This window comes from Camelina sativa, chromosome 17 (assembly GCF_000633955.1).
Source record: "Camelina sativa cultivar DH55 chromosome 17, Cs, whole genome shotgun sequence".
Taxonomy (NCBI): Eukaryota; Viridiplantae; Streptophyta; class Magnoliopsida; order Brassicales; family Brassicaceae; genus Camelina; species Camelina sativa.
The window spans coordinates 14,060,769-14,088,284 of record NC_025701.1 but is presented as its reverse complement, the minus strand read 5'-3'; the positions used below and the strand labels follow the sequence as shown (position 1 = coordinate 14,088,284).

Genomic DNA, 27,516 nt, shown 5'->3' with positions numbered 1-27,516 from the left:
ACCTTATAAACAATTGGAAATGATGTATTATAGATAAAATTACAAACATTAGCTCTAAAGCAATCGACAATGCTATGATGCTATCCGTGTGAGGTGCATAGGCTAGCTACTTGACCAAAAAAATTTTAAGTTTGGTAAAATTAACTGATCTTGCTGTTTCTACATCTCAAATATTACGAGATGGACATGACATAAATTATATCACCACTATTCTTACAAAAGTTGATTATAACTTATAAGTTTTGAAACCTAAAACGAAACATAAAAAGCATGCAAAACGAAAAAGAAGACGAAAAGGAAAAAAAAGGGAGGCGGGATTAGCAATTTCAAAACAAAATGAATAAAGGAAGAAGAAGCGAGTCAAAGTAAGGCAACATAATTACGTACACTATTTGGTGGGTCAAACTTACATCTTTGATCTAAGACCAAATTGGAGAGGTGGCTACTTAATTAGGACTTGCAACTTTTGAAATATGTTTACTATCTATTCTAATCTAATATGTTTCGTGCAAAAAAATAATAGATCTAAAACTCGTATCGTATCTAACATCAGTATTGAACTTTGATTTTCATATTTAAACGTATCTCCAAGATTAGTTGAACATAAGAATAATAAAAAATTTATATAGCACAGTCACAGGATGATCATTGCTCAACTAAGTAGGGATTAGGTCTATCACCGGATAAAGAAGAGAAGAAAGGTGAAACGATGATCATAGAGTTTTCAGAAATGTGTGGCTATTAGATATATTTAAGACGAATAACATAATTGTCACAATCCATTAAAGTTGAAATACCTTAAAACCAAAGATTGAAATGTCTAAAAAGAACACTCCCATCGGTCTAAGTCTTCTTTCTCTCTAACCTCTTTTTATATTTATGTATCATAATAGTTTAACGAACTGCCGTCACGCACGTTAAACATAGTCATATTCAAGTATTTATTTATTCACAATTAATTATTAATCTAATCGCTTTTCAAGCGTAGTTAACACCACAACTTGGTCCAAAACTAGTCCACATAAATCTAACTTTTTAAACTTGGATGTATACCCCAATAATCAAATATATTGGTATACCGGTCGTTAGTTCAATATATATATGTATATAAATGATATTTTACTTAATGCACGTAGATGATTAAAATTTTGATTAACTATAGAGTAACTATCTATTGTAAGATAGTAAATCAAGACAAACAATTTTTACTCTATGTTTGCATTGAAAAATGAAAACGAAGAAAAAAACAACATAAAAATATTAAATTGGTTTTAAATAAAAATATTATTAATGGTGTAAAGGGCGATTAAATCCTTTTGTATATAAAAACACTCTCACTGTATATAAACGAAAACTTCGTCTCATTTGTTCACACTAAAACCACAAAACTCTCTGTCTCTCTCTCTGTCTCTCCTTCTTCTTCATGACCTTCTTCCCCTAGCAGAGAAGATAGAAACCCTAAATCCTTTAAAGCTTAAACCCTGAATCCAGCTTATATTTAAATGGGTCATGATAACATCACAAAGCTCGGGAGTCTACTCGTAAAGCTACACAGAGGTCCTTCGAGTTGGCTCTGTCTCCATCCCCGACCAGACAGAACCACCAACGGCGGCGGACGAATCAAGCTCGTCAGATCCGACGGTTCTTTAGAAGTCTACGATCGTCCCGTAGTGGTCTCAGAGCTCACAAAAGACTTCCCAAAACACGAAATCTGCAGATCGGACTTACTCTACATAGGACAAAAAACCCCTGTTCTGTCCGAAACCGAAACACTCAAGCTCGGTCTCAACTACTTACTCCTCCCATCAGATTTCTTTAAGAACGATCTCTCTTTCCTCACCATCGCCACACTTAAAAACCCTCAGAACGGTGGCGTTATGGTGAAGAAGACTCAGAAGCAGCCTCAGCCGTTTCTTATACAGAAGGGAGAGAAAGGAGAGCGTTTAAGGATTCGTGTGTCTGAAGATTTCATCTCGGAACTGATGATGGAAGGAAGAAAGAACAGAGCAATCAAAGAAGAAGAGGAAGAAGAAGAAGGAGAAGGTAGAGTTTGTACAACGGTGAAGTTGAAGAAAGATTATGTTCAACTGGTTGGTTTGCGTAAATGGAAGCCTAAGCTTGAGACGATAACAGAGACTAAGGCGATGAAAGCAGCAGCTGTAGAGAAGACGAAGAAGAAACGAAAGAGGTTTACTGTAATGAAGAAGTCTCATCAGAGTGATTCATGTTCGAAGCGTAAGCTTCAATCCAAATTCAAGTCCAAAAGTACCAAGAAAACTATTCTTAGGAAAATAGAATAATCTTTGTGTTCTAATTTTGTGTGGTGTTGATACATAGAAATTGTTGGATTTGATCATGTAAAGAAACTGAGACTATAACAAAAAAAAAAAAAAAAATTAACCAAATCATTTTCCGAATATGTTGAATTATTGTTTGCAGATTGTGTTATGATTATATCAACTTGCAAAACACTAAACACTAATTTTATTTAACATTGATACCAAAAATAAAATATATAAAACTGATTTGTCTGTGGTTACTAATTATCGTTGAACGTCAAATATGTAATTTTGAATGAAAATAATGAGTTGTTTTTGTTATGCTAAGGGGAAAAATAGAAGTTGCTTTCGTACATAAACGTTGGAATCTTTCGAATAATGTTAAACAATCTTTGGAAAAATATATTAACCAAAGAGGAATAAAAATATATTACACAATTTGTCTTTAGCATGCCAATTTGAACGACCAAAGCATAATTATTTTCTTTGGGATGAAAATAAATTTTCTGAAAATGAAACTGATATTTGATTTTTTGTCAGTTTTGTCGAATTTGGTGGTCTCTGGCACAAATAATTTCGAGTAAGTTAAAATTATAAATATCTTAGGTAAAATCATTTATTTGCATGTATATAATCATTTCTAGGTCTGGGAATTAGAACCGAACCGATTTGTCCGAACCGAATCGAACCGAGATTTGGGCAAATCGGTTCGGTTTAAATTAATTGACATAACCGATCGGAATGATTTTAATTTTGGTCGGTTAACCGAAATTTTCGGTTCGGTTCGCTGGAACCAAACGGTTAACCGAATTAATAAAAACCCTAACCTAATATTTGTATCCAACCGTCGTTCTTTCTTCTTTTCTTCTTCCTAACTTATCGATTCTTCTTTTCTTATGGGCAAACAAATAATTCTTATTTTTCTTGTTCTTTCCTTCTCCTTCTATTTCGATTCATCACCATAATCTTCTCCTCCCTCTTCGATTCATCATCATTTTCTTCTAATCTTCTTCAATCCATCACTGTTATCTTCTCTTTCTTCGATTTATCACCATAATCATCTTCTTCTTCTTTCCGATTTATCATCTTTATAATCATCATCATCATCATCTTCGCCTTTCAGATCAATGCTTAGGACCTCCACCATTCAGAACTGGCCGTCGGAATGTCGATCCATCGCTTTACAGTTGAAAAAAAAGTTTTTTTTTTTTTTTAAACAACTCAATTGTGAACCGAACCTCCGAACCGAAATAACCGATTCCGAACTGAACCGAACCGAAATCTTAGTCGGTTCAATTCGGAACAGTTTTCAATTTCCAAAATAACCGAAAAACCGAAACCGAAAGCCTCGAAGAATCCGAAGTCGCAGGCCTAATTTCTATTCATGTACACAGAACAAAATAGTGAAAAAGTCTTTGCATGAAAATATGTTTTCTTCCTGTGTTTTAGTTTTCCATTTTTTTTTTTTTTTTTTTTTTNTTTTTTTTTTTGATAAATATTGGAATAAAAAGATAAGCAAAACTGGTAAAAGCTTGGTCGTAATTGTGATAAATGTTTGAATGAAAATATATAGGGAAAAGAGGAGAGATAGAGAAGGCACGTGTTTGTAGGAGTTTCTTTTTGTGTATCAGTCAGTCTCGTTATTTGATTTTTGTGAACAAAAGTGTGAAAAAGAGACAAAAGAGGAGTCAAAGAAAGTCTCCCAAAGGCCAAAGACATGTCTCTTTTTTCTTCTTACAAAAAATAGTAAACCTAATAGTAGCCTTCAATTTACGACGGTGACTGACGACAACCCCAATAATAGTTTACCCAATAATAAATTAGGTTTACTGTGAACAACTTAACATAAAAGAACATATCCTCCTCTCTACTCTCTAGATTGGAATATTGGATATACCAATTATCTTCTGGAATGTGCGTGGATTGAGACGCATTGACTCCATGATCCTGCCTATCTTCTTGGAGACCCTTTTTTCTTCTTTGGGTTGGGAGTTCTCAAATTTATGATCTCTATTGTTTCTCTATTCAAAATTAATTACGATATTTATTTATTTTAAAACTCCATTAAATTTTATTTTTCCTACTAATCAATATAAATAAATTTTTGTTTTGCAATGCAATTGATTGTTAGTTTCTTGACTTCTTCTAATATATCAAGAAGAGATTTCAGGCTGGTTAAGAATTAGAGGAATTAACATAGGAGAAGATGAAATTAACATTAAGATTTTTCCCCCCAATCTAAGATGTGAGGAAGAATAATAGTTATATACATTTTTCTCTTAGTTATAAGATTTGCAACTGAAAAACTCCAATTGGTGATTATTCTGCTGAACTAAAAAAAGAAAGATTCTATATAAATGCTCTAAAAATGTTAATCACCATCGCAAAAAACTGATAATTTTTTTTCTGAAGTATATAATTTTGCTATCTTTGATATTAATACAAATGCATCATGCCATTTTTACTTAAAACTTCTTTTTGTTCTTCACAACATAAACCCTAAATGAAAAACTCAAAGAATTTAAATGAGAAACTGTTATTTTAACATCGGTTTATGAAGATGTCATGGAGTCAAAATCTCAAAAGTTTCTAAAAAATTATGACAATCTCAAAACTCCCTTCTTTAAAATAATTTTCTTTTTCAATTATTTTTAATTCCCGAAACTGTTATTTTACTATAATACCTTAGAAAAAACAAAACAATTACATTGAAAACGTGGGTTTAAACCACCCACCCAAGATCTATTGGATTTAATCCAAAATATAAAAAAAGAATATACTTCAAACAAAAACAAAAATATAAAATTAAACTAAATATTTTTTTTAATTTCATCGTCTTCTTCTTCTTTCTCAAACTTTTTTCACTTTCTTCGATTTCAACGGTAGCGGCGATGAACAACGACGGCGAGGACAGGCGATCTCTGGAACCAACCTGGAAAGAAGAAACGATGGCTCCATTCTTTCTCTTTCATAACTCGATCCAATCCTTAAAATCTGAGAAATTTTTGAAATTAAAACTGCAATCTCAAAATCGATTTTGTGAAACTTGAGAAAAATAGGTATTTTGTTAAGGTGTTCAATTGATAAGGAAGATGAGTCTAAAATACAAGTTTTGGAATTATAATTTGTGAATTCTGGGTTTATGTTTGTATTTCAATTTCTGGGTATAACTATGTAAAACTAGTAAACTAAATAAAACTAGTATAACTAAGTAAAACTAGTATAACTAATGAAAACTAGTGTGATCTTGAAATATTAGTAAAACTAGATAAAACAAGTAAGATAAAATAGTTTCAGCAGCGTTCACACCGAATGACTCAACGACGATGAACAACTCAACAACGATATGTAAAAACAACGGCGGCGATGAAAGACTCAACGATGATGAACAACTCAACTGCGAGCGATCTCTGTAACCAATTCAGGAAGAAGAAACGGTGGTGATGAACGACTCAACAACGATGAACAACTCAACTGCGAGCGATCTCTGTAACAATTTTGGGAAGAAGAAACGGTGGTGATGAACGACTCAACAACGATGAACAAATCAACGGCGAGCGATCTCTGTAACCAATTTTGGGAAGAAGAAACGGCAGTGATGAACAACTCAACAATAAGAAGAAAATTCGGAATGACGGCGGCGATGAACCAACTCGGGAAGAAGTACAAGCCAACCGTGAGTGGCTCCATCGACTCAATGATAAGTAGTTGGATTTGGTTGAACAAGTAGAACTAGATAAAACTCATTTGTTTTGGTTACGAAGAGATTCACGATTTGTTTGTTCTTCATTTTATTCAGAATTGAATTTTTGGGTTTTAAGTAATACTAGTATATATAGGTATAACTAGTATGTTTTTGTAATGTAGATAAAACTAGATAAAACTAGTCATATTTTATTTGTAATTAACCGTTTGTTGCAGATACAAAAAAATAAAACCACACGTGCAGCTGAAAAAAAAGTTAAAAAAAAATTTTGAATTGTACTGCCACATGTGCAATATGTGTGTTCATATTTAGTGTTCACACATAGTTAGAGCATGGGCATTGGTTAGGGACCAATTTTGGTCCCCCAAATTTAATAGTATTATTTTGAAAAGTTCTTATTTTAAGTATGAGCATTGGTGTTTATTTGTATTTGGTCCCCTAAATAAAATAATAATATTTTAAAAGTTACAAAAATTAACATTAACATACAAATTAACATAAATTTAACATTAACATTGTTATAACATTAACATTGACATACAAACACCACTGTCTGTTTCTACCTGTGCACTAGATGATATTGTTACATTTCATACATGCAGCAATGGGAAGGCCTGATCGAGTTGCTGGGCTCGGAATCAAAGATCTCTGGTGGTCTCGACTTTCTTTACAAGTATTAATCATCTCTCACTCTCTTTGCAAATGACTTGTTTTTTTGGTAAAACTCTGCCCCAACATTATTAATCTCCATATATTGCAGGTATAGAGATTTCAAGAGATCACTGAAGCTAGTCCATGATGGAAAAAGTATAGATGCAGCTCATGAAGCCGTGGAGAGACTTGTATCGGTGTGTAGTACAACATCTCTCTCTTAACTCATTTTTTTCTCCTCTGAGTTATTGGAAATTAATGCCATTTGAATGACTGCAGCTAATGAAGAGCCCTTCTACTCCTCAACGATTCTGGCTTCCTCTTCTGCATGATTCAGTAAAGAAACCAAATCTTGTTTTTCTTTTCTTTTCTTTGATTTTCCAACTAGGAGAAAATGCGCAACTAACAGAGTTTTTGTGTGTGCAGTTGATGTTTGTCCCTTAAGCCTGTACCACGAGATGTAAAGAATCAGAAAAAGTGTGGTATACCTTCTATTAATAAATCCTTGTTGCATTGCCGGGTCAATCCTCGGTTTCCTTGTATCTATGTTTTGGTGAAAAGGAACGTTAAACTACGGTGCTAGGTAGAGAAACAAATGATGTTTGTTGTGTGCTTTGGAAAAATTCTAACCTGAGGTGTAATCAGTCGTTTTCCATCCACGTTTTCTGGTGCTGACGGGATCAAATGTGGTTTCCTGAGCCAACACAAACCATGTCAGGAGATGAACAACAGTACTTAACTATCTGAAAAAAGGTTAATGTAGTGTATTACTACCTTGAATAGATCTCTGCTTTGGCAGCTCGTTTAGCTTCTTGCTTCTGTTTCAATCAGGGTTAAGCTCAAACATATCGACCAACCTTCCCAAAACCATCAATCATATAATTATATGTGACAGTGTCTGGGATCAAACCTCTAAACTTCATTTCATCAAACAAACCTCTAGCAGCTTCTACACCTCCTTCTTTACACATACAATCTATCATTATGTTGTAAGTAAACACAGTCGGTCTCGCACCAGCACCAATCATGTCTTTAAAAAACCTCTTCACCCCATCAGTCTTCCCTAATTTGGCAAACCTATGCAATAAACCATTGCAAGACCTGGTTTTTGGGAAAACCTTAAATCTCTTCATCTTAGAGAAACACAGGAAAGCTTCCTCAAGCATTCCTAAATCAATCAAAACACTAAACAAAGCATCAAACACTCCAAAACCAGGAACACACACATTCCTCGTAGATCACAGAAAATCAAAAACATAGCAGTCCGAAGATTCATCAGCCTTCTTAGACAAAACCATCTCTCTAAGGATACTATTAGCATCGTAATACATTCTAGCACAAAACAGAATGTGAGCTACTATACAGTACGATTCTAAGGTGTGCTTAAACCCATCACGGTTCATCGACCATTTGAAGAATTTGAAAGCTAATTTCGGGTCTTCTTTCAATTCAACCAGAACCCAAATCGGAGCTGATGTCAAATCAAGAAGCTTTTCGATTCCGGGATCATCCCACAGATCATTCTGAACAACTTTATGGATCCAATCTCTATCGAAATCGTCGGAATAATAAGTAGAAGCACCACCACCGCTTTTGCTAACGAAAGGGTATCAGATGATACAGAGAAAGCTAGTGAACCAAACGAAAGGGCAAGAGATGAAGGACGATTGAGAGGGAGAAGATAGAGGGAAACAGAGAGGGGATTGGATTTGAGAGAGAGAAGAGGACCAAGGGCTTACATGGAGAGGATCGGTTTCGGGAAATCGTCGCCGTCTAGACAGAAGAAAGAAGTCGACAACCTTCTCTCGCGAAATTGTTTTGTTTTAACTCTAACAAAATTCTACTACCAATCACAATAAACCACGTGTCCAAGTGGACGGACGAAAAACGTCCCAAAATAAGAATCGTTGCTTTGATATTAGGCTTTTTTTATTTATTTAAAATCAGAAAAAACCGAGGGACGACCAAAGTGTACGCCGTTGCACATGGTCTTATACCAAGTATAATAGTTTTACCAAAATTGCAAATAGTTCTACTTTTGGGATTTTTTCCATTTAATTAGTTTTACTCACTCTTAAAATTATATTTTTTAGTTTTACAGTTGATTAAAGTCTATTAACATATAATTATGAGTTTTTATGCATTCATATGTTTCAAACCTACAATTCTATAACTTTTTCATCCTAACTTGGTTATTGACATTAAAAGTATAAGGAAACATTTGTTTAGGTTCTTACATAACAACCCAAAATTCATATATTTTTAAAAATTTCATTCTTAGTAAACATTTAAGCATTACTTTTGACGTTTACTAGTACACACATTATTATGTTATCTTTAAAATTATTTTATGGATGTTCAATTCAGTTTTACCAATTTTATCTGTTTTATTTTTGTTATAGCTGTTTTACTTTGTTATGACAGAGCAAATATACACATCAAGGGAAAGGAAAATCAAACATTACTAGATTTTAAAAATAAATTTTACGATAGTTGTGACATAACCAAGAAAATAGTAGTACAAACCAAAAGATCAAACATAAATCAAACAATGATGTTAGGTGCAATTTCATCATCCTTTGAATGTTGCTCAACTGTGACTTTCAACAAACTCAAGCTTCCTGTATATCTTTGTTTTTAACATCAACAAAGTTATATTCGTCACATGTGTCTTGAACATTATACTATATATGTGACATTCACACTTAAAATGTATGTTGACGTTTTCTCCCACTGTATCCTGCCAAAAAAATTCTAAAATAAAATCTCAATTAGTAATACTACTAGTTTTACTGGTTGTACTACATTAATCTGTATTACGAGTTTTACTAGTTATACTACATTTACTAATATTACTAGTTTTACCAATTTTACCCAGTCACGATAACTGAAAATTGAATGGTTTGGGGTTCTAATCTCTACAATTCACAATGATTCAACAGTGAAATTCATTTCTTATCAACTAAATAGCTCAATCGACCCATAACCCATGGTAAATTATCCAATTTGCTAAAGATCTCAAGCAAAATTTAAACGAAATTTCCAAAATTCAAAACCTAACCCTATTCATCAAGAATTTGATTTTTATGTTGAAGAACACACTTGTATTTTGAAGGAAAACTTGATACAACTCGAAAAAGGTGAAGAAACGTTGGTAATGGAAAGTTCTGATGAAAAATGGCCGATGGTGGAGAGCTCTGGTGAAAAACGACGGCAACTGAGGAAGAGAAGAGATTGATTTTTTTTTTTGGTTTTTATTTTTGTTTTGAAAATAAAAATAAAAATAAAATAAAAAGATTGAAAAAGGAAGGAATGGCATTTTGGTCTCAACATGTTTCATTAAATGAGAGATGGGTATGGAGAATAGAGAGAGAGATAAGAGATTTGTAAAAATTTATAGGGGCTTTTAGATGAATTCTCCATGTTACAACATCGAATGCATCCCTTTAACCCAAGTTTGTGTTATGACCAAAAGATATGTTCTGCCTTAATATGGGCTTAGATAACGGGCCTAATGAGTTCAGGCTTTTTTTCCTTCATGTGAAGAATAAATTTCCATTTTTGGAAACTGGAAGGTTTTTATTTTGGTTATAAAATAAAGTAAAACTACAGAAACAAAGACGGTTCTCTTCTCTCTATCTTGTCTCCATCTTCTTCATCGTGAAAAACCCTAAATCGATGAAGCGATCGTTCGAAGGATTCATGCTAACTATGGAGGAGAAGAAGGCTCTCGATTCCACCGTCTCTGAGAAGCCCGTCTTTCTCACCAAAGCTCACAGAGAAGAATTAGCCCTAAAACGCCGCAACGATGAAATCGAGGATCGCGATCGCCGCCTCGACCAGATCACTCGCTCCAACCCCGATAATGGCGATGGAACCCGTTACAGAGATCGAAAACGAGAACGAGGCCGCGACCGTGACAGAAACAGAGAGAGCGATCGTGAGTTTCGTGAACGTGAAGATAAAGCTAGGGTTGAGAAATTAAAAAAGGTAGAGCGTGAGAAGGAGATTAACGCCATGAAAGAGCAATACCTAGGAACCACAAAACCTAAGAAGAGAATCATCATGAAGCCAAGCAAGAAGGTCCGTTTCGATTGGGAGAACACTGAAGATACTTCGAGTGGAGATATGATCAATGCTCTTTACCAAAACCCTCACGAAGCTCAGCTTCTGTTTGGGAGAGGGTTTCGTGCGGGGATTGACCGTCGTGAGCAGAAAAAAAAAGTGGCGTCTAAGCATGATGAAGTAGATAAGCATTGGAGCGAGAAGAAGTTAGAGGAGATGAGTGGAAGAGACTGGCGTATTTTCAAGGAAGATTTTAATATTTCTTACAAAGGATCCAAGATTCCTCATCCATTGAGGAGTTGGGAAGAGAGTAAACTTAGTCCTGAGCTATTGAAAGCTGTGGAAAGAGCTGATTACAAGGAACCTAAACCTATTCAAATGGCAGCTATACCTTTAGGGCTTGAACAACGAGACGTTATAGGCATTGCAGATACTGGTACAGGCAAAACCATGGCTTTTGTTCTGCCAATGTTATCTTACATATCAAGGTTGCCACCAATGAAGGAAGAGAATCAGAGTGAAGGTCCTTACGCTTTAGTTCTGGCTCCTACACGAGAGCTTGCAAAACAGATTAAAGAAGAGACGGCTAAGTTTGCTCGTTATTTGGGGTTTAAAGTGATCTCCATCGCTGGTGGTGAGTCAATTGAGAAACAAGCGTTGAAGCTATCACAAGGATGTGAGATTGTTATTGCTACGCCTGGTAGATTGATAGATTGTCTTGAGAGAAGGTACGTGGTGTTGAACCAATGTAACTATTTGGTTCTTGATGAAGCTGACCATATGATTGACTTGGGTTTTGAGCCACAGGTTGCACAAGTGTTAAACGCAATGCCTTCGAGTAATTTGAAACCAGAGAATGAAGATGAAGAGCTCGAAGAGAAGAAGATTTACAGAACTACGTATATGTTCAGTGCCACAATGTGTCCTGTATTAGAGCGTCTGGCTAGAAAATACTTGCGGAATCCAGTTGCGGTTACTGTCGGAAAATCCACAAAGTTGGTCACTCAACAAGTGATCATGATCAAAGAAACAGAAAAGTTTTCCAAGTTGAAGAAACTGATCGATGAGCTTGGTGATGATAAGTCAGCGATCGTGTTTGTGAATACCAAGATCAAGGTTGATTACATTGTTAAGAATCTAGAAAAGTTAGGAAAGTTTCGTGTGACGACATTGCACGCAGGTAAGTCGCAAGAACAGAGAGATGTCAGCTTAGAAGGATTCATACAAAAGAGATTCAACGTGCTTGTTACAACAGATGTTTTAGGCCGTGGGCTTGATATTCGTGACTTGGCACACGTCATCAACTACGATATGCCTAACACGATAGATACGTATACGCATCGGATTGGACGAACAGGACGAGCAGGGAAGAGCGGTGTTGCGACAACGTTCTTGACTCTTGAGGATAAAGATGTGTTTTACGGTCTGAGGCAGAAGCTTCTTGAGTGTAAAAGTACGGTGCCACCTGAACTTGCGAGACATGAAGCCTCTAAGTTTAAACCAGGAACCGTTCCTAATTGATTCTCTTAATTTTAGGGATATGGTGTTACTGCTACTATCGGAAAACTATACCATAATGATGCTTTGTCATACGCTTTTGCACTTTGGTTTATTACAATGATTTTTCACATACTCTCTTTCACTTTGGTTTTGGTTTCAAAATTATGTTCTCAGTTCAAGAAACTGAATTCGACACAAAGGTAGTAGTAACATAGCAACAAAAGGTACTATGATTAAATAAAGCACAATAAAACCACACATAATTAGAATTTCATATCCGAACCTCGAAACTTCTCCTGGATGATCATGTCAAGTCTCTTCTCCATCACAGGAGTCAGATTATTCTTCGAGTCACCAACTTCACCTTTACGGTAAAAATTCTTGTGAGCAACTCCTCCAGGTGTTCTACCGGTCTTGTTGATCTCCAAATTCTTCAGGTTACTAAATGAGCAAAGATCTAAGATCTCTTCCATGGATCCGCTCTCTTCTTCTTGCAACGTAAAAGGACAATCCAAGAACTCGGCAAGTTTCTTGAGCTGAGCATGAGGCTCTGTTTTCAACTCCTCGTACTTCAAGAAAAGCACATTTTTGGGATATTGTAAGCTTGCTGTCCAATAGCTCAAGATATGTTCCCAAAATGGTCCGTAATAGCTAACTCCAGTGCAAAACGACTCGAACATTGACTCCAACGAGTTTTTCTCTTTTTCAATCTCTTGATTTGCGCACTTGAAATACCAAAACGAAATTAACACGTCTTTCATGTTCCTGCACACGTACACGATCTTACAAGAAGAGTTCTTGAGACCTTCTTTAAGCGTCTGGAAAGGAACGTGAGTCGAGAATAGCCTTGGGGATGATGAGATCTTGGTCAAATCTGGTTTCGAGCTTTGCATGTAAAGTCTGAGCTCGAAGAATGGTACTAGAGTATGAGGATTCTCAAGTAAAAGAGGATGATTATCAGAAGAGTGTTTGGATCTCTCCAGGACAGCGACTGTGAGAGCCTTGAGCCAAGTAGTGCCAGATTTGGGGAACGAAGCAACGATTATGTCCGTGTCTTGTGGCTCGAAATCTCTTTGGAAACTTAGTATTGCTTGCAAAGTTTTGTCGTTGTACCAACATCCTTGGTACTTGAACAGCTTTGTACCCTCGAAATCTACGTCTGAGGGAAGTGATGAGATCAGATTCATGGTTTCTTCGTCGTCTTCTCTCTGCTGGCTCTTTGAGATCTCCTTATCCATTTTGTTTTTTTTGCTTTAAGATGTGTGGTGACTTTTTCGATCACAAAACCTAAACTTATATATACAGTATTGGTTTGTTGCTTGATAACGATGTTTTAACGTCAACGAAGTAGTTAGGAGATTCTCGTCTTTCTTTTACAATAAACGCACTTGTTTATTATTTTTGAAATATACTCCAATTTAAGTAAATGACTTTAGGTGGCAGTCTTTGTGACAATAATGACATTAACATTTCTTTTCTTATAACGACAAAAAAAACTTCATATCAACCGCAACTATATATTATTCGCTTTGGTATCAAAATCACTGTTCTCAATTCAATAAAACCGACTTCGACATCAAAATAGTAACAAAATTATTAAACTTAATTAAGAACAGATGTAATTTGATCAAAGAAAGAACGACAAACTAAACCCTTTTTCAAAAAATAGAAGATATATAACTCAAGTATTCAAATCAGAACCTTGAATATGTTCCTCGTCAGAGGGAAGTGTAGAGATCAAACTTATGTTTTCTTCGTAGTATCCTCTCTGCAGGTTCTTTGGATCTCTTTCTCATCCATATTTTGTTTGTTGATTTAAATTGTGTCGTTTGCTTTTTATTTTAACGCAAAACATAGCCATTTATCGTTGTGTTGCTCGATAACGCTCTTTTGACGTTAATGAAATAATTTAAGCATCTTATTTTATCCAAATGAGCTGTTTATAATGCGGGTAGCGTATAGAAGCTGAACAAATTAAGATATTTAAAACTAGTATTATCCAAATATACTACATCAAGTAAATATAAGGATCAGGGTTCATGTACTTTGAGTAACATACTGTATGTATGTAATATTTTTTCATCGTGGAAATTTTGAATTTTAGGAGATTATGAATAGTCTGAAGAATATTAACTACTAACTTGTAATTTTACAACTGTAAAATATCTACATTAATGGATAATTAAAGTATCCTATTATCTACGAAAATTAATTATCTTATTGTAAACAACTCTTCTATTCTCCTTACGTATAAAATTTTGTATAATTCGAATTAAATATGGGTAGAGCCGGATGACTCGAACCAAATACACAAACCTATTTTGCAGCTACAAGAAGCCATGTTCCGAAACAATAAGAAACTTAAAGCATTCAGTCACACAACCGTAGGCGTTAAGAGAAAGAAAAAGTACTGATCAAGAGAATCTTAAATTCATTTGGTAAACAACAATAACAAAACATGTGATGAATTTTGAGAGAAACATAATTATAAGCGATAGAGAGGAGAGGAGACACTTGACATCTCTCATTCCCGTCCATAATAAAGGCGAGAAGGATAGGGAATATAAACGTGGACAAGGACAAACACAGTATTATTGGTTGAAGAATGTGGAGGATAATGAATCAAACCCTTCTGTTCCACTCTGACCAAGACTGTTTTGATCCACAAAGCCATCGAGCTCAAATGCAAACGTATCGATGTTTGCATGGGCCACATTCCAATAGTTATCGGTCTCCGGAATCGTGAGTTCAGCTCCGAAACAAGTACTTGGAGGAAGAGGTGGAAGCTCATGATCACAATGCTCATCATTACTGTTCATAGATTGATAACCACTTTCACTCTCTTGAGGCCACCCGTTGTATGAAAATTCAATAGAGTTTTGGTTTTGGTTGTTTGACGATGTGTAGAGATTATTGGTGTTGTTGTAACGAGCTTCTGGTTGGCTTGGAGGGTTGAATAACTCGGAAATGAAACGTTGGGATTCATCTGGAGAGATGAATGAAGTTACTGAGGAGCCACGAGGCATATCGGAGTAGACAAAGTTGGTTCGAGCAGTCAAGCCTCTTATGGACCGTGCGGCTCTATCATAGGCCAGTGCAGCCTCCTCGGCCGTGTCAAAAGTACCTAGCCAGTACCTCTCTTTCGTAGTTGGGTTTCTTATTTCAGCTGCGTATCTTCCCCATGGCCTCCGCCTCACTCCTACATACTTTATTTCTTCATTATGTTGTTGTGGTTGTGGCTGCGGTTGTTGCTGCTTTTGCCTATGACTCTTTTTTGATCTAGAGGACGAACCAGCATTCGAATTACCATTGATCTCCATAATTAATTATATTTTCTCAAACACTCAATATGTGGAATGATAGAGAGATAATTAGAAATGATGGATGTGGTTATGTTTGAAGAATGAATTTGGGTTCGTTTAAATAGATGAGATCACCTTCAGTATGTGACTATGTGTGTGTGTAGGGGCCCTCTCTTTTATTCTAAAGGTCCTTTTGGAATTTTTTTTAAGATACAAAAAAGTGGGTCACATGGAAATGTGCAAAATCAGATGATCATCACCATCTAATCATAAGTGAAAGTGAAATGAGTTAGTGGCTTTTACGATTGGCCCTAGTGAATCATGTAGGACTATGAATGAACCAATCTGCAATGGATTTTTTTTTCTTTTTCGTTTGCTAATCTTTTGTTTCTTTTATTTATTTTCTCTTTAGGCCTGCTATTATTTTTATGGAACGTGAGATTCTTTGTGCCTACTTATCATCACTTGTAGTTGTAATATATGTTTTTGGCTTTCAATTATGAACTTTGATAATATTAAAATCTCCCAATCAACTTACATTTTTTCTTTAAAAAAAAAAATTACAGTTACAATTTTTTTTTTATCAATAAAGAAAGAAAATAATTTTTACAGTATGAAAATTCATTAGTTTATCATTCTAGATCGTAAGTATATTTTTCGTCATCCGAAATCAGCTTATCTTTGTCCAATTGGATATAATTAAATTTGGCGTTGAGGTAAGACTACTTCCTTATCATACAATTGACATTTACTTGACAGTGACACATGCACTACTAGTTACAATTTATCGACAATTTAGTGAGGATATATAAACTCATTTGGCAGACTTGTGACAACATAACTATGATATATTAAACATAATGATTCTCCAACAGATCATAAATAAACATGACAAAGACGTGCATACCTTACAAATACATATTTCCGGCAAAAATCCAGTGTTAATAAACAGCGAAGAATATTGTTGGCAAACCAACGACTAGATTTTTCAGTGACAAACTTGTATTATCAATTGGTATGATGATATGTTAGCAAACAATTTGCACATATCCAAAGCAAGTGTTACATTTGCGGACGTTTTTACCAATAAAACTAATTCTTCATTAATTTATATAAACAACCGTACATATATGCAGCAAAGCAATATTAATAACAAAACTAGGTAATGTCCCGCGCTGGTAGCGTGGGGAATTTTTTTTAATTTTGTTATTTGTTAATATTATGTTTATGTTGTATATGGTGAATTTTAATTCATATTAAACTATTAATAGGTAGGCCTGGAAACTACTACCGATATCCGTATTGGATCCATTTTTCGGTTTGTATCCGTCCCGAAAAAGGTACCCTCAGCTTTAGGGTCGAGTGAAAGATATAATAATTATATTATCCATGAATAATGATCGAGTATTAGATGTTAATTTAATTTTTGAGCGTCTCGTTACCCGTCTCATTACCCGTTTTATTACCCGACTCATAAATACACGTTAATATTTTGTAGAATAATGTTACCAACGTGAGTAAATATTTATGTAAATTTGGATTTGTTTGTTACAAAATAATAGTAGAAAATTTATTAATTATATACATTTTATGAAATCATATATTTAATTTACTTAAGGTCATACTCTGATTTCGACCCGTAGTTGGTACTACTATTTTGGTTTGGTGCAATATCAATTTCGTTAATTATACATTCGGTAAAACCAAAAAAATCTAACAAAACATGTATTGACCCGTGATTTGGTATTATAAATTGATGTGATCGTGTTTAGAGATCTTAATATACCAAATTTACAAATTGAAGTTATTGGTATTACATGTTGTATATTAATTTATAGGTGAAGATTACAATTAGGTTATGTATATTATCAACATTATACACTTAGTATTGTTTATATAGTGAATATTGTGTATAAACAATTAAATTTTAGCCAATTAAATAGTTTGTTATTATTTTCTAAGATTTATGAAACAATAAATAGAGTTTTATTATTTTGTAAACAAATCTAAATTTTTGTTAGTTATTAGAATAATTAAAATATAATAGCATTTTTGTAATATGTCACATCAGAATTGGTTAAATTTTTAACAACATAGCTTAAATAAGTATATAGATATATTTTAATTTTAATAGATATTTGTTATTATTAAATGATTTAGATGTGTAAATATTTAATCTTAGTTTTATAAATAAATTTAAGTTTTATTATTTTTTAAATAGTTTGTTATTGTTTCCTAAGATTTCAAAAACAATAAATAGAATCTGTTTAATTATTTTATTACATGATTTCGTAATAATTTTATTAAATAATTTCGAAATTATTTTATTAATGATTTCTTGTAATCTAATAAATTGATAATTACTATTTTTTTGGATAATCATTTTCAGGTTACAACAAATTAATATTAAAATTCTGTTATTATATTTTGTATTAAAATACAGTGGCATTTTATGTAATATTTTCCATGGAGTAGGGTTATTTGTTTATAGGGTTGCTTAAATAAGTATATAGATTATATTGATATGTTAGTGTTGTAAAGCCGTTACTTGATCACATTTATCACCATATAATTAAAAGAGTAAGAGCATCTCCAATGGTTTTCCCTATTTTTACCTCTAAAATAGAGGAACTCTATAATAGAGGTGACTTTTGCTCCAATGGATACCTCTATTTTTTCTTCTAAAAAAGAATATTCCGTAGAGATTTCTTTTTTATTTTACTATTAATACATTTTACTTATAAAAGTTGCAAACTAACCCATTTATTTTAATATTTGTGAAACTTTCATAAAATTATGATATTATTTAAATTTTTAACATTCATAAATATTATTTAAATATCACATTTATTAAAAGAAATACATTGCATCATATAAAAATAATGTTATTGGTGGATCCAGAAGTAATTTACCAGAATATTAAATAATTAGTCTTTGTTGTATTAAAAATAATGTTATGGCATGAATAAAAACTAAAATATTTAATTTATTTATATTTAATATGATTTTATAAAAAATTTCTTTTGCAAATAATAGTCTCAAATTTTAAAAATGTTTTTCTATACAAAAACCTTCAAAAATTTTCTATACGAAAACCTTTAAAAATTTTAAACCAAAATATTAAAATTAGTCAAATTTAACTTTATAATCAATTATCCTATTAATATACTTCATTAAATTATTATTAAACTATTTAAATATATATTTTATTTATTTTGATTATAAATATAAATGTGTTAAAAGTTCAAGAACCATTTTATAAATAAAAAAGTTCAACTCTATTATAGAGAAAAAAATAGAGTTCCTCTATATATAGAGGAAAAAATAGAGATCTCTATTATAGAGGTAGAAATAAAGATGGGTTAAAGTAGATTTTACCCTAAAATAGAGTTAAAAAGCAAATATAGAGGTGGGTTGGAGATGCTCTTGGAAAACAACTGCAAGAGCTATAAGTGTATAACTATGTTTTTCGAATGTGCCACTTGATCGAATGATGGGCTAATCACATGCTTTACAATACTCATGATTGCAAGGCTTGCAATCTCTCGGATCCAAATGATTATTTTCATTTCGGTATAATCATGATTTATTGGATATTTAACTATATACATGATTTCACGAGGACTAAAAAGAAAGCTATTTATAATCTATATTATAGAAACTTTGCTATAGAAAACTAGTAGTACTATTTGTTATCGTTCTCTTATTTTAACTAGATTAGGCCCCGCGGTACACCGCAGTGCAAATTATTTATAACTAAAACATTTAAATTATAAATTTTATTTGTTAGTTAAATAAATGTTATAATTATATAATAATTTTTTATTTTATGATTTAAAGTTTAAACCATATAATACCGCAATATAATTTGTTTTTTACATAATATTTTTTTAATCAATTTAATTTTGATATGTCTATTCTATGATACAGATAGTGTTAACAAAATAATGAAATGATGTTTTACCCGTGTAACACCAATTTAATGATATTTTAAATTTATGTAAATATCGACAAACCCGTCCCGCTATATAACTCCGTCCCGAGATATTTTAACTCGCACTATATCATCTTAATTTTTTATATTTATTGTCTTGTATTATAAATATTAGCTTGAGTTGCTATGTTAATTATTAAGATTGTAACCATTTACATTTTATAAGATTGGCGCTTCTTATAAAGTTTAAATATTTATAATACTTAGAATTCTTAAAACGGTTGAGTATTTATCATATTTGAAGTTTCGTANTTAATACCTAGAATTCTTAAAACGGTTGAATATTTATCATATTTGAAGTTTCGTAAAAGTTTAAATATATTATTAATATTTTAAAGGTCTTTTAACTTTTTAAAAAGTTGAAATACTTATAATATTTAAACTTTATAAATTTGAAACTTCATGAACGTCTAAATATTATTAATATTTTTAACATTTTATAAAGTTTAACTTTCTAAAAAAATATAAATATTTATAATAATTCTACTTTTTATAAAGTATAAATATTTATAATATTTAACTTTTCAAAAATCTTTAATAAAGAATCAGAATAAACCAAACCATTTTTTTATAAAAAGTTTGAATGCCTGATAAATCAAAAATTTTGTATTATGAATCATTTTGGTCTCTTTTAGAGTATGACTCTAAACCATTGCTCAAATTTTTTAGGCGATGTGAGATATTATATCCGTAAATTGAGTAATATATGTCTGTTTTTAAAAATTTGTAAAAAATCACAATTTTTATTAACTAAATGTATTATAGAATAATTCAAGATAATTTAAATATAAATTCAAATAAAAATGAAAAAGAATCATATATATATTTATGTTTAAATGAGGTAGAAAAATTTCCTTATTTTTTAAAATCTTACTTATAATTAATTTGAAATTTTTGGTAACTAATATTAAAGTCAATGCATTAAATGCAAAAACTTTCCAAAAAGTATTTTTGAGCAAAAACTGCTGCAAAAATACTAGTATAGATTCTGTACTGGCGCTTCATATTGACTATTCGAATGCTTTTATGATTAGTCGCATGAACTTGAACATGTTCATTATCGAAGAAACAAAAGTAAACGAGAGATACATCGTATAATAAGTGTATACACATTGTGTATGATTAAATACTTTATGATGTCATAAAATTAAATGTTTATAAGTCTCAAACAAATTAGAAAATGTAACTGTATGAGTGAAGGAACCTTTGGCATTGCAGGGTACCTAACACCAATCATAATCACAAAATCTTATAACCATTGTTCGTTCTTATATGCTAGAATATAATGTTGCACTTACATTTTTTTTTTTAAATCACATAAGAGAAGCAAACTACTAATGTGATTTATGGATTGAAAAATGTCACAAATTTCATCATTGTATACTATAAAGATTGTTAAACAGAAAAATTTAAATCAAAATAATTGTGTAAACCAAAACAAATTATTTCAATCCGAGTAAAATGGGCTAATTCATGTTTTATTGCACGGATAAGACAAGACAACGTCATATAACCCAAATCCACAATTTTTGAGAAATCTCGCAGTGGGTTTGGTTTCAAGTCTCTTGAGATAACTTCAGAGAGCCGAGGGAAGAAGAAAGAGAAGAAGCGATGGGTTTTGTCTTAACAAGTACTTGTCCCCCTTCCTCCTCGATCCTTGTCGTCTCTCAGCTCCACCATCGTCACCAGGTATGTATGTCTTTGTTCTCTGTCTTCTGATTTTGATTGTCTCTAATTAATTAACAAATTCTCTTTTGTGGGTCACAATTCAGTTCTCCGCCGGAGTGAAAAGCTGTGAGCTTTGGCGTCGTCCTCATGAGTTATCATCTCCTCCGACCCGTAGAACCCTAATTTCCAAACCACGTTGTTTCAATCTCCCTCAAGAACCCATTCTCTCCGAGGCTCTCAAGGTACTCTTTTTTCTTTTCTTTCAACTATTTGTTAATCGGGTTGTTGTGATGCAAATTCATATAATCAGATTACATAATTTGGTTATCTTCATAGTCTTTTAATTATGATGAGTTGTTCCAATTTGTATGCCAATTCCTTGATGTGATTTTGTGTTCTTGATCAGTCCTTGGAGTAGTAGTAGTAGTTAAGTGTTTACATTGTTTGTGTGTGTGTGTTTCCAAAATGGATGATAATATTTGATGCATCTAATCTAATGCTCTGTTATTGCAATGTGTTTGTGTTCTTGATCAATCTTGGAGTAGTAGTAGTTAAGTGTTTACATTGTGTGTATGTGTTTTTATGTGTTGCCAAAATGGATGATGATAATTGATGCAGTCTAGTGCTCTGTTATTGCAATGTGGTTGTTTTGTAGGAGCCAATTGCATTTGTGGGTGGGATGTTTGCTGGACTTTTAAGACTTGATCTAAACGAAGAGCCGCTCAAAGAATGGGTTACTCGAACTGTTGAAGCTTCCGGTATTATGGAAGAGGGAGTTGATGCGGATGGGATGGTCTCCAATGACCAAGAAGCTCCTCAACAGATTGAGATTGAATAAGGCCTGCGTATCTATTAGAATGATATCTCCCTGTCTCTTCTCGTTACACCAAAGTCATTCTTTTACCGCAACTGTGATTTTGGTTCTGCAGTGACCATCTGCGAGGATCTTGTGTAATGTATAACCTTGTGTTCTTTATGTAAAAAGAAACAGAAATCCAAAGAATATAATACTTCATCTTGATATCTATAACGTGTTATGATGTGTCTTGTACCCAACTAGTCAAAACCAAAATCTTGGTTACATAAGGATCCAAAGATGAGTTTATAGGAAGAAACAGGATTCAGTTATTGGAAAATTGGAAATGATGAGATTCAGATTCCATCTCCTTCAAGATAAGATGTTAACAAACATTCTTTGATGGTACTTGAACCAAGATAGTGGTCTTGACAACAAGTAGTAGACTACTTCATCATCTTGATGCTCAAGTGGTATAGATCAGTCGAATCAAATCAAAGCTAACACAACATGGGTTTTGCATTGTCAGAAATATGAGGCTTAAAATCTGACTAAAGAGAGAACACAAAGATTTAACCAATTACTGTGTATCAATCATAAGTGTAGCCTCCTACGATTCACTTATTTCAGTTATTTGTGGCTATATAGTTGAAACTTGAAAGCCCAATTTTTTAAACCAATTCAGCCGAACCACGTCATAAGCAAAACGATACCGTTTAGAAACCTCTGATCTCTCTAACTCTAAGCTATGATGCCAGACCAAACCGGTACGATTACTGTGAATTCAATTTTGTGACTATGGCCTCGCGTTTGTTATCGACGACGACACTCATCACACCGCCGGCTAATCTCTACAAATCGCCGACATATTTCACGGCGAGAGTTGGGGTGAGAAAGGGAAGAAGGGTTAACGTCAGAGCTGTGAGCGATGGTTCACAAGGAGCCGTCGATGGAACTGTTTACAAAGGTGTTTACGGTCCTTGGACCGTTGAGCAATCCGATGTCAAAGAGGTCGCTTCTCTTCTCTCCTTTACGATTCCTGCTCAATTCAAACTAATCTCGTTGCTTTTGGGTTCTTCAAAGTTCAGATTTTGCGATGTGCTTTGTTCCCATTGACATGCAAGTTGAATCCTTTTGATAGTTTTAATACCAATTTGTTCATATTCTCATAATCATATAGTGTAGAGGTTACTATAGAACTTTGTAGTTAAGCCCTGTTCAATGGAAGTGTTTTTGATGATTAACCTTTTGCTGCTATTTCAGGTTGTTCTGTACAGATCAGGACTAGTCACTGCTGCTGCATCTTTTGTGGCTGCCTCTACTGCTGCATTTTTACCAGGAGACTCTTGGTTAAGTGAAATAATCAAGCAAAACCATGATTTGTTTTACTTCGTTGGTGCTAGTGGTTTGGGGCTATCTCTGTTTCTTATTCATATTTATGTTACGGAGATTAAGAGGACTCTTCAAGCTTTATGGGCGCTTGGTTTTGTTGGTTCCTTGGCTACTTATGCAGCCCTTGCTAGACCAGCTGGTGATAACTTGGTTCAGTATGTCGTTGATCATCCTACTGCTGTTTGGTTTGTTGGCCCCCTTTTCGCTTCTCTCACAGGCCTCGTTTTCAAAGAAGGTTTAAAAATCTTGCTTCTCCATTTGAGGATAAACTGCTTTTTTCCTGATATTTGTAAGCATCTCTGATGTTCTTGATTTGCATTTCTGTCTGCAGGACTCTGCTACGGAAAACTAGAAGCTGGCCTTCTTACATTCATCATACCTTCAGTTCTTCTTGGTCATTTGGTAAAGTAGCTTCTTTGATTAAGATATATCCTACTTCAGTTACCTTGAATCAAACTCCTGAGATCAAATAAGAACTTATCAGAAGGCTAATCCAGCTAATAAGCTGCTGCTGCATCATTTCTCTAAAGAGAAAGCTTCACATTTGCTAAAATTGAGGATCTTGGTCTGTGTTTAACTGGCCTGACTTAAATTGGTGTGTTGGATTTGCAGAGTGGTTTGATGAATGATGAGGCAAAACTGGTGTTGCTAGGAACATGGATGGCGCTCTTTCTAGTATTTGCTGGAAGAAAATTCACTCAGCCTATAAAGGTACAGTGTTCCTCATTGAAGATTAGCATATTACAAGCTTTCGTAGAGGTCTTTCTATCTACGAAAGTATCTAAATGTCATAGTACCAATAATCTATCATCTGGTTTGATTTTTTGAAGGATGATATTGGGGATAAATCTGTTTTCACGTTCATGTCTCTTTCGGAAGATGAGAAGAAGGCTTTAGTTACAAGACTAGAGCAAGAAAAGTTGGGTTGATACCCTCAATGATAGCGAAATGTTATAAGCATCATCAAGAACAAGTAAATATCTTGTATCCATTAGATTATATGTACTACTGAGGAGAGATGTAACCATAAACAGTTTGTAGCTTGTGATTACTAGTCTTTATCATGATTTATAAATGACAATGCAAATGTGTTAGGGGTAGATCCAACCTCAACAAAAGGGTCCGGCCCAGGAAAAAGCCCATAAATATCCCTTTCGAGAGAGAAGGGTATTATGGTATTTTTCTTAGACGAACCGACACGATTCCCTATAAATACGGGCGTACGGCTTTTAGAAGAGGGGATCGGAGAAAAGCAGGAGAATTCGTGCAGCAAGTACAAAAGCTTAGCTCGTCCAAGCAAAAGTCAACGGTTCTAAACTCATAGCTCGGAGAATCGACGAGATATCAGCTCGTCTACTATCCTCGTCTACCTTTGTAACCCGTTTGAGTCGCGTTGTAGCCCGTCTTTTGTGTTTCGACATCAATATAATAGAAGAGAACTTCGACCCTCTTTGACCGAACTAAACATACTAATTGTGACCAAAAGGGACATCAACAATTTGGCGCGCCAGGAAGGGGGAGCCAAGTCAAAGTTTTCTAAAAAATTGAAGAACGGACCTACACCGACTGGACGAGATGACAATAATTGACAAGGAAAGAAGCAAAGAAGCAAGCTCGTCGGGGGGAACGATCACCCCGGCAACGGATCAAGCGGAGCAGACAGTCCTTCCCACGCCAGACGCTCCAAGAAAGACCGTGACAGTAGAAAGTCCGGAGACCTTCGTCATAGCTACAAATTTGACGACCCCGGCGACCGTAGAGGCACCACAGGCGCCGACACAACTTTCTTTGCTCAACAACCAGCCCGTCTCTAGTATAGACGAGCTGTTCCGAGGGATCTTAACACGCCTTGACCAGCAGGAAGAGCGAACAAACAACCGTTTGGATGCACTCACTGCGGCACAGCTTAACTCGGAAGATGAAATCAACCATCTCAACAACGCTCGGCTCAACCCAGTGAACTTCACCTCGGTAAGAACAACGCCAGGGTCGTATGTGCAAACCAGCGGATTAGGATGTAATCCTGCCCAGCACCCTATCGAGCGGAATAACGACGTAACCGATCTAACGAAGGACGCCGAGCTAAAAGAAATCAAAGAGCAAATGAAAGAAATGGCCGCAATGATTCAAAAAGCAACGGATAAGGCACCCCAAGTCGGACTTATGCTCGAAGCAACACAGCGAACTCCGTTCTCTCGAAGACTCGCTACGACGACGGTCAGACGGGCAGTCAAGCCACGGTTGGGTCACTATGACGGAACGGTCGACCCGCGAGACTTCTTACTCACCTTTGGCGTAGCCCTCGGCCCTTTACAGTTCAGCCCGGCGGAATACGACGCTGGAGCTTGTCAAGTTTTTGCCGAGCATCTAACAGGAACCGCATTGAGCTGGTTCTCAAGACTCCCACCCGGATCAATCGATAGTATCAGGGAGTTGATAACCGAATTTTTGAAGCAGTTTTCTGTTTTGTTCGAGGATAAGAATTCCCATGCCGACTTATACGCCTTAACTCAGCACAAGGGAGAATCGCTTCGGTCCTTTATAGGGCGATTCAAGGAAGTTTACGTCAACATTTCAATTCCGGACGCTGCCGCAATTGTCGCACTTCGAAATGCGCTCGGGTATGAATCTCGGTTCAAGGAAGAGCTGTCTCTAACGCACATCGAGACCATAGCCGAGGCATTACTCCGAGCTGCAAAACACATTGGACTCGAGGAAGAGAAAGCTATCAATGCTAAGAAGCATTCTCTAGAGGCAAGTGCGACGCCCAAACAGCCAGTAGCCGCAGCTCCAAAAGTTGACTACGTCGAGCCTCGACAACATTTCGTCAAAAACCAAGATCGAACTCGCCGAACCTTTGCGATCGGCGAAAACAAGTATATACGGAAAGAGGGAGGTGAAAATAGTGCAACCCCGTACTGCGATTACCATCAGAGTACAACCCACGCAACTGACGAGTGTCATTACCTCCAGAAGGTCTTGATGGAGCGATACAAGAAAGGAGCAATAGTCGTCGAGCTCGACAGAAGCAAGACAACCCGACCTGGACGAAGCGACGCCAAGCGCGCCGAATATATCGCTCGAAAATTCGTCAAGGATTCAAAGGTACTAGCCGACCAAAGCGAAGACGAGATGGATATTCAGAACCTACTCACCGAACGGCGCGAAAACAGCGGTAACAAAAAACGACCGCATACAGACCGCAAGCCCGACCAACGTCCTCCGACGATACGACGAATCAACATGATAATGGGCGGGCTAGCCGGATGCAACGATTCGGTCAGAGCGATCAGAGATTATACTAAGAAGGCTGAAATGACGAAATCTTGGCCGTCAAGGTTCGAGGCTGAAGGCATGCCAATCACTTTCGACGGAAAAGATCTAGAAGGCTTGGATTTACCACATAACGATCCATTGGTCGTCGAACTCTTGATCGGCGAAAGTGAGGTGACGAGAATATTGATCGACACTGGAAGCTCAGTCAACGTCATCTTCAGAGACGTGTTGGCCAAAATGGAAGTCGGCGAACGGGACATTATGCCAGAATGTCACTCTTTAACGGGCTTCGACGGGGATCATCTTATGTCCGTCGGCACCATCACCTTACCAATCTTCGTTGGGGGGATAGCCAGATACTTTCGGTTCGCAGTTATCGACAAGCCAACGATCTACAACGTCATCCTTGGAACCCCATGGCTCCACAAGATGAAAGCCGTCCCGTCAACATATCATCAGTGCGTTAAGTTCCCAACTTCGAAAGGAATATACACACTGCGTGGCAATCAGCAAACTGCACGGGCCTGTTTCCTGATCGAGCATAAGCTTCGCACCGGAAAGAAATTATAGCAATCAAAGCAGCGGGTCGGCGACAGTAGCACGTCACCGACAGACGGAAAGCCGACTGCCGTCCAACAGGGCGTTGCCGCGGTCGAGGAGGTGAGCCTAGACGAGAACGACAAGAAACGATGCGTAAATATCGGCACAGAGATAACATCCGCCATGAGGAACGAGTTGATACTCTTCCTCAAAACCAACATCTCAACGTTCGCATGGAGCGTGGCTGACATGAAAGGAATCGACCCAAGTGTCATGACCCATGAGCTCAATGCCGACCCAACGCATAAGCCGATCAAACAGAAACGGCGCAAGTTAGGCTCTGAAAG

General features: G+C 35.2%; 6 protein-coding genes across 6 annotated transcripts; 4 read left to right on the top strand and 2 right to left on the bottom strand.

The window, feature by feature from the left end:
* Positions 1,347 to 2,395, top strand: LOC104757155. The gene has a single exon (XM_010479881.2). The coding sequence runs from the start codon at positions 1,503 to 1,505 to the stop codon at positions 2,298 to 2,300; it is 798 nt and encodes a 265-aa protein (XP_010478183.1). The 5' UTR covers positions 1,347 to 1,502; the 3' UTR covers positions 2,301 to 2,395.
* LOC104759469 (putative DEAD-box ATP-dependent RNA helicase 44) lies at positions 10,509 to 12,265 on the top strand. The gene has a single exon (XM_019239480.1). The coding sequence runs from the start codon at positions 10,654 to 10,656 to the stop codon at positions 12,220 to 12,222; it is 1,569 nt and encodes a 522-aa protein (XP_019095025.1). The 5' UTR covers positions 10,509 to 10,653; the 3' UTR covers positions 12,223 to 12,265.
* On the bottom strand, positions 12,280 to 13,451 carry LOC104757154 (cytosolic sulfotransferase 7-like). Its single transcript, XM_010479879.2, has one exon. It carries the CDS (start codon positions 13,437 to 13,439, stop codon positions 12,465 to 12,467), a length of 975 nt encoding a protein of 324 aa, XP_010478181.1. The 5' UTR covers positions 13,440 to 13,451; the 3' UTR covers positions 12,280 to 12,464.
* On the bottom strand, positions 14,793 to 15,521 carry LOC104759468 (ethylene-responsive transcription factor ERF087). Its single transcript, XM_010482389.1, has one exon. The coding sequence runs from the start codon at positions 15,519 to 15,521 to the stop codon at positions 14,793 to 14,795; it is 729 nt and encodes a 242-aa protein (XP_010480691.1).
* On the top strand, positions 21,017 to 22,190 carry LOC104757153 (UPF0426 protein At1g28150, chloroplastic). The gene is made up of 3 exons (XM_010479878.2): positions 21,017 to 21,186; positions 21,270 to 21,407; positions 21,821 to 22,190. The coding sequence occupies exons 1-3, from the start codon at positions 21,109 to 21,111 to the stop codon at positions 22,001 to 22,003; spliced, it is 399 nt and encodes a 132-aa protein (XP_010478180.1). The 5' UTR covers positions 21,017 to 21,108; the 3' UTR covers positions 22,004 to 22,190.
* Positions 22,708 to 24,434, top strand: LOC104757152. The gene is made up of 5 exons (XM_010479877.2): positions 22,708 to 22,972; positions 23,225 to 23,588; positions 23,685 to 23,755; positions 23,966 to 24,064; positions 24,184 to 24,434. Exons 1-5 carry the CDS (start codon positions 22,760 to 22,762, stop codon positions 24,280 to 24,282), a joined length of 846 nt encoding a protein of 281 aa, XP_010478179.1. The 5' UTR covers positions 22,708 to 22,759; the 3' UTR covers positions 24,283 to 24,434.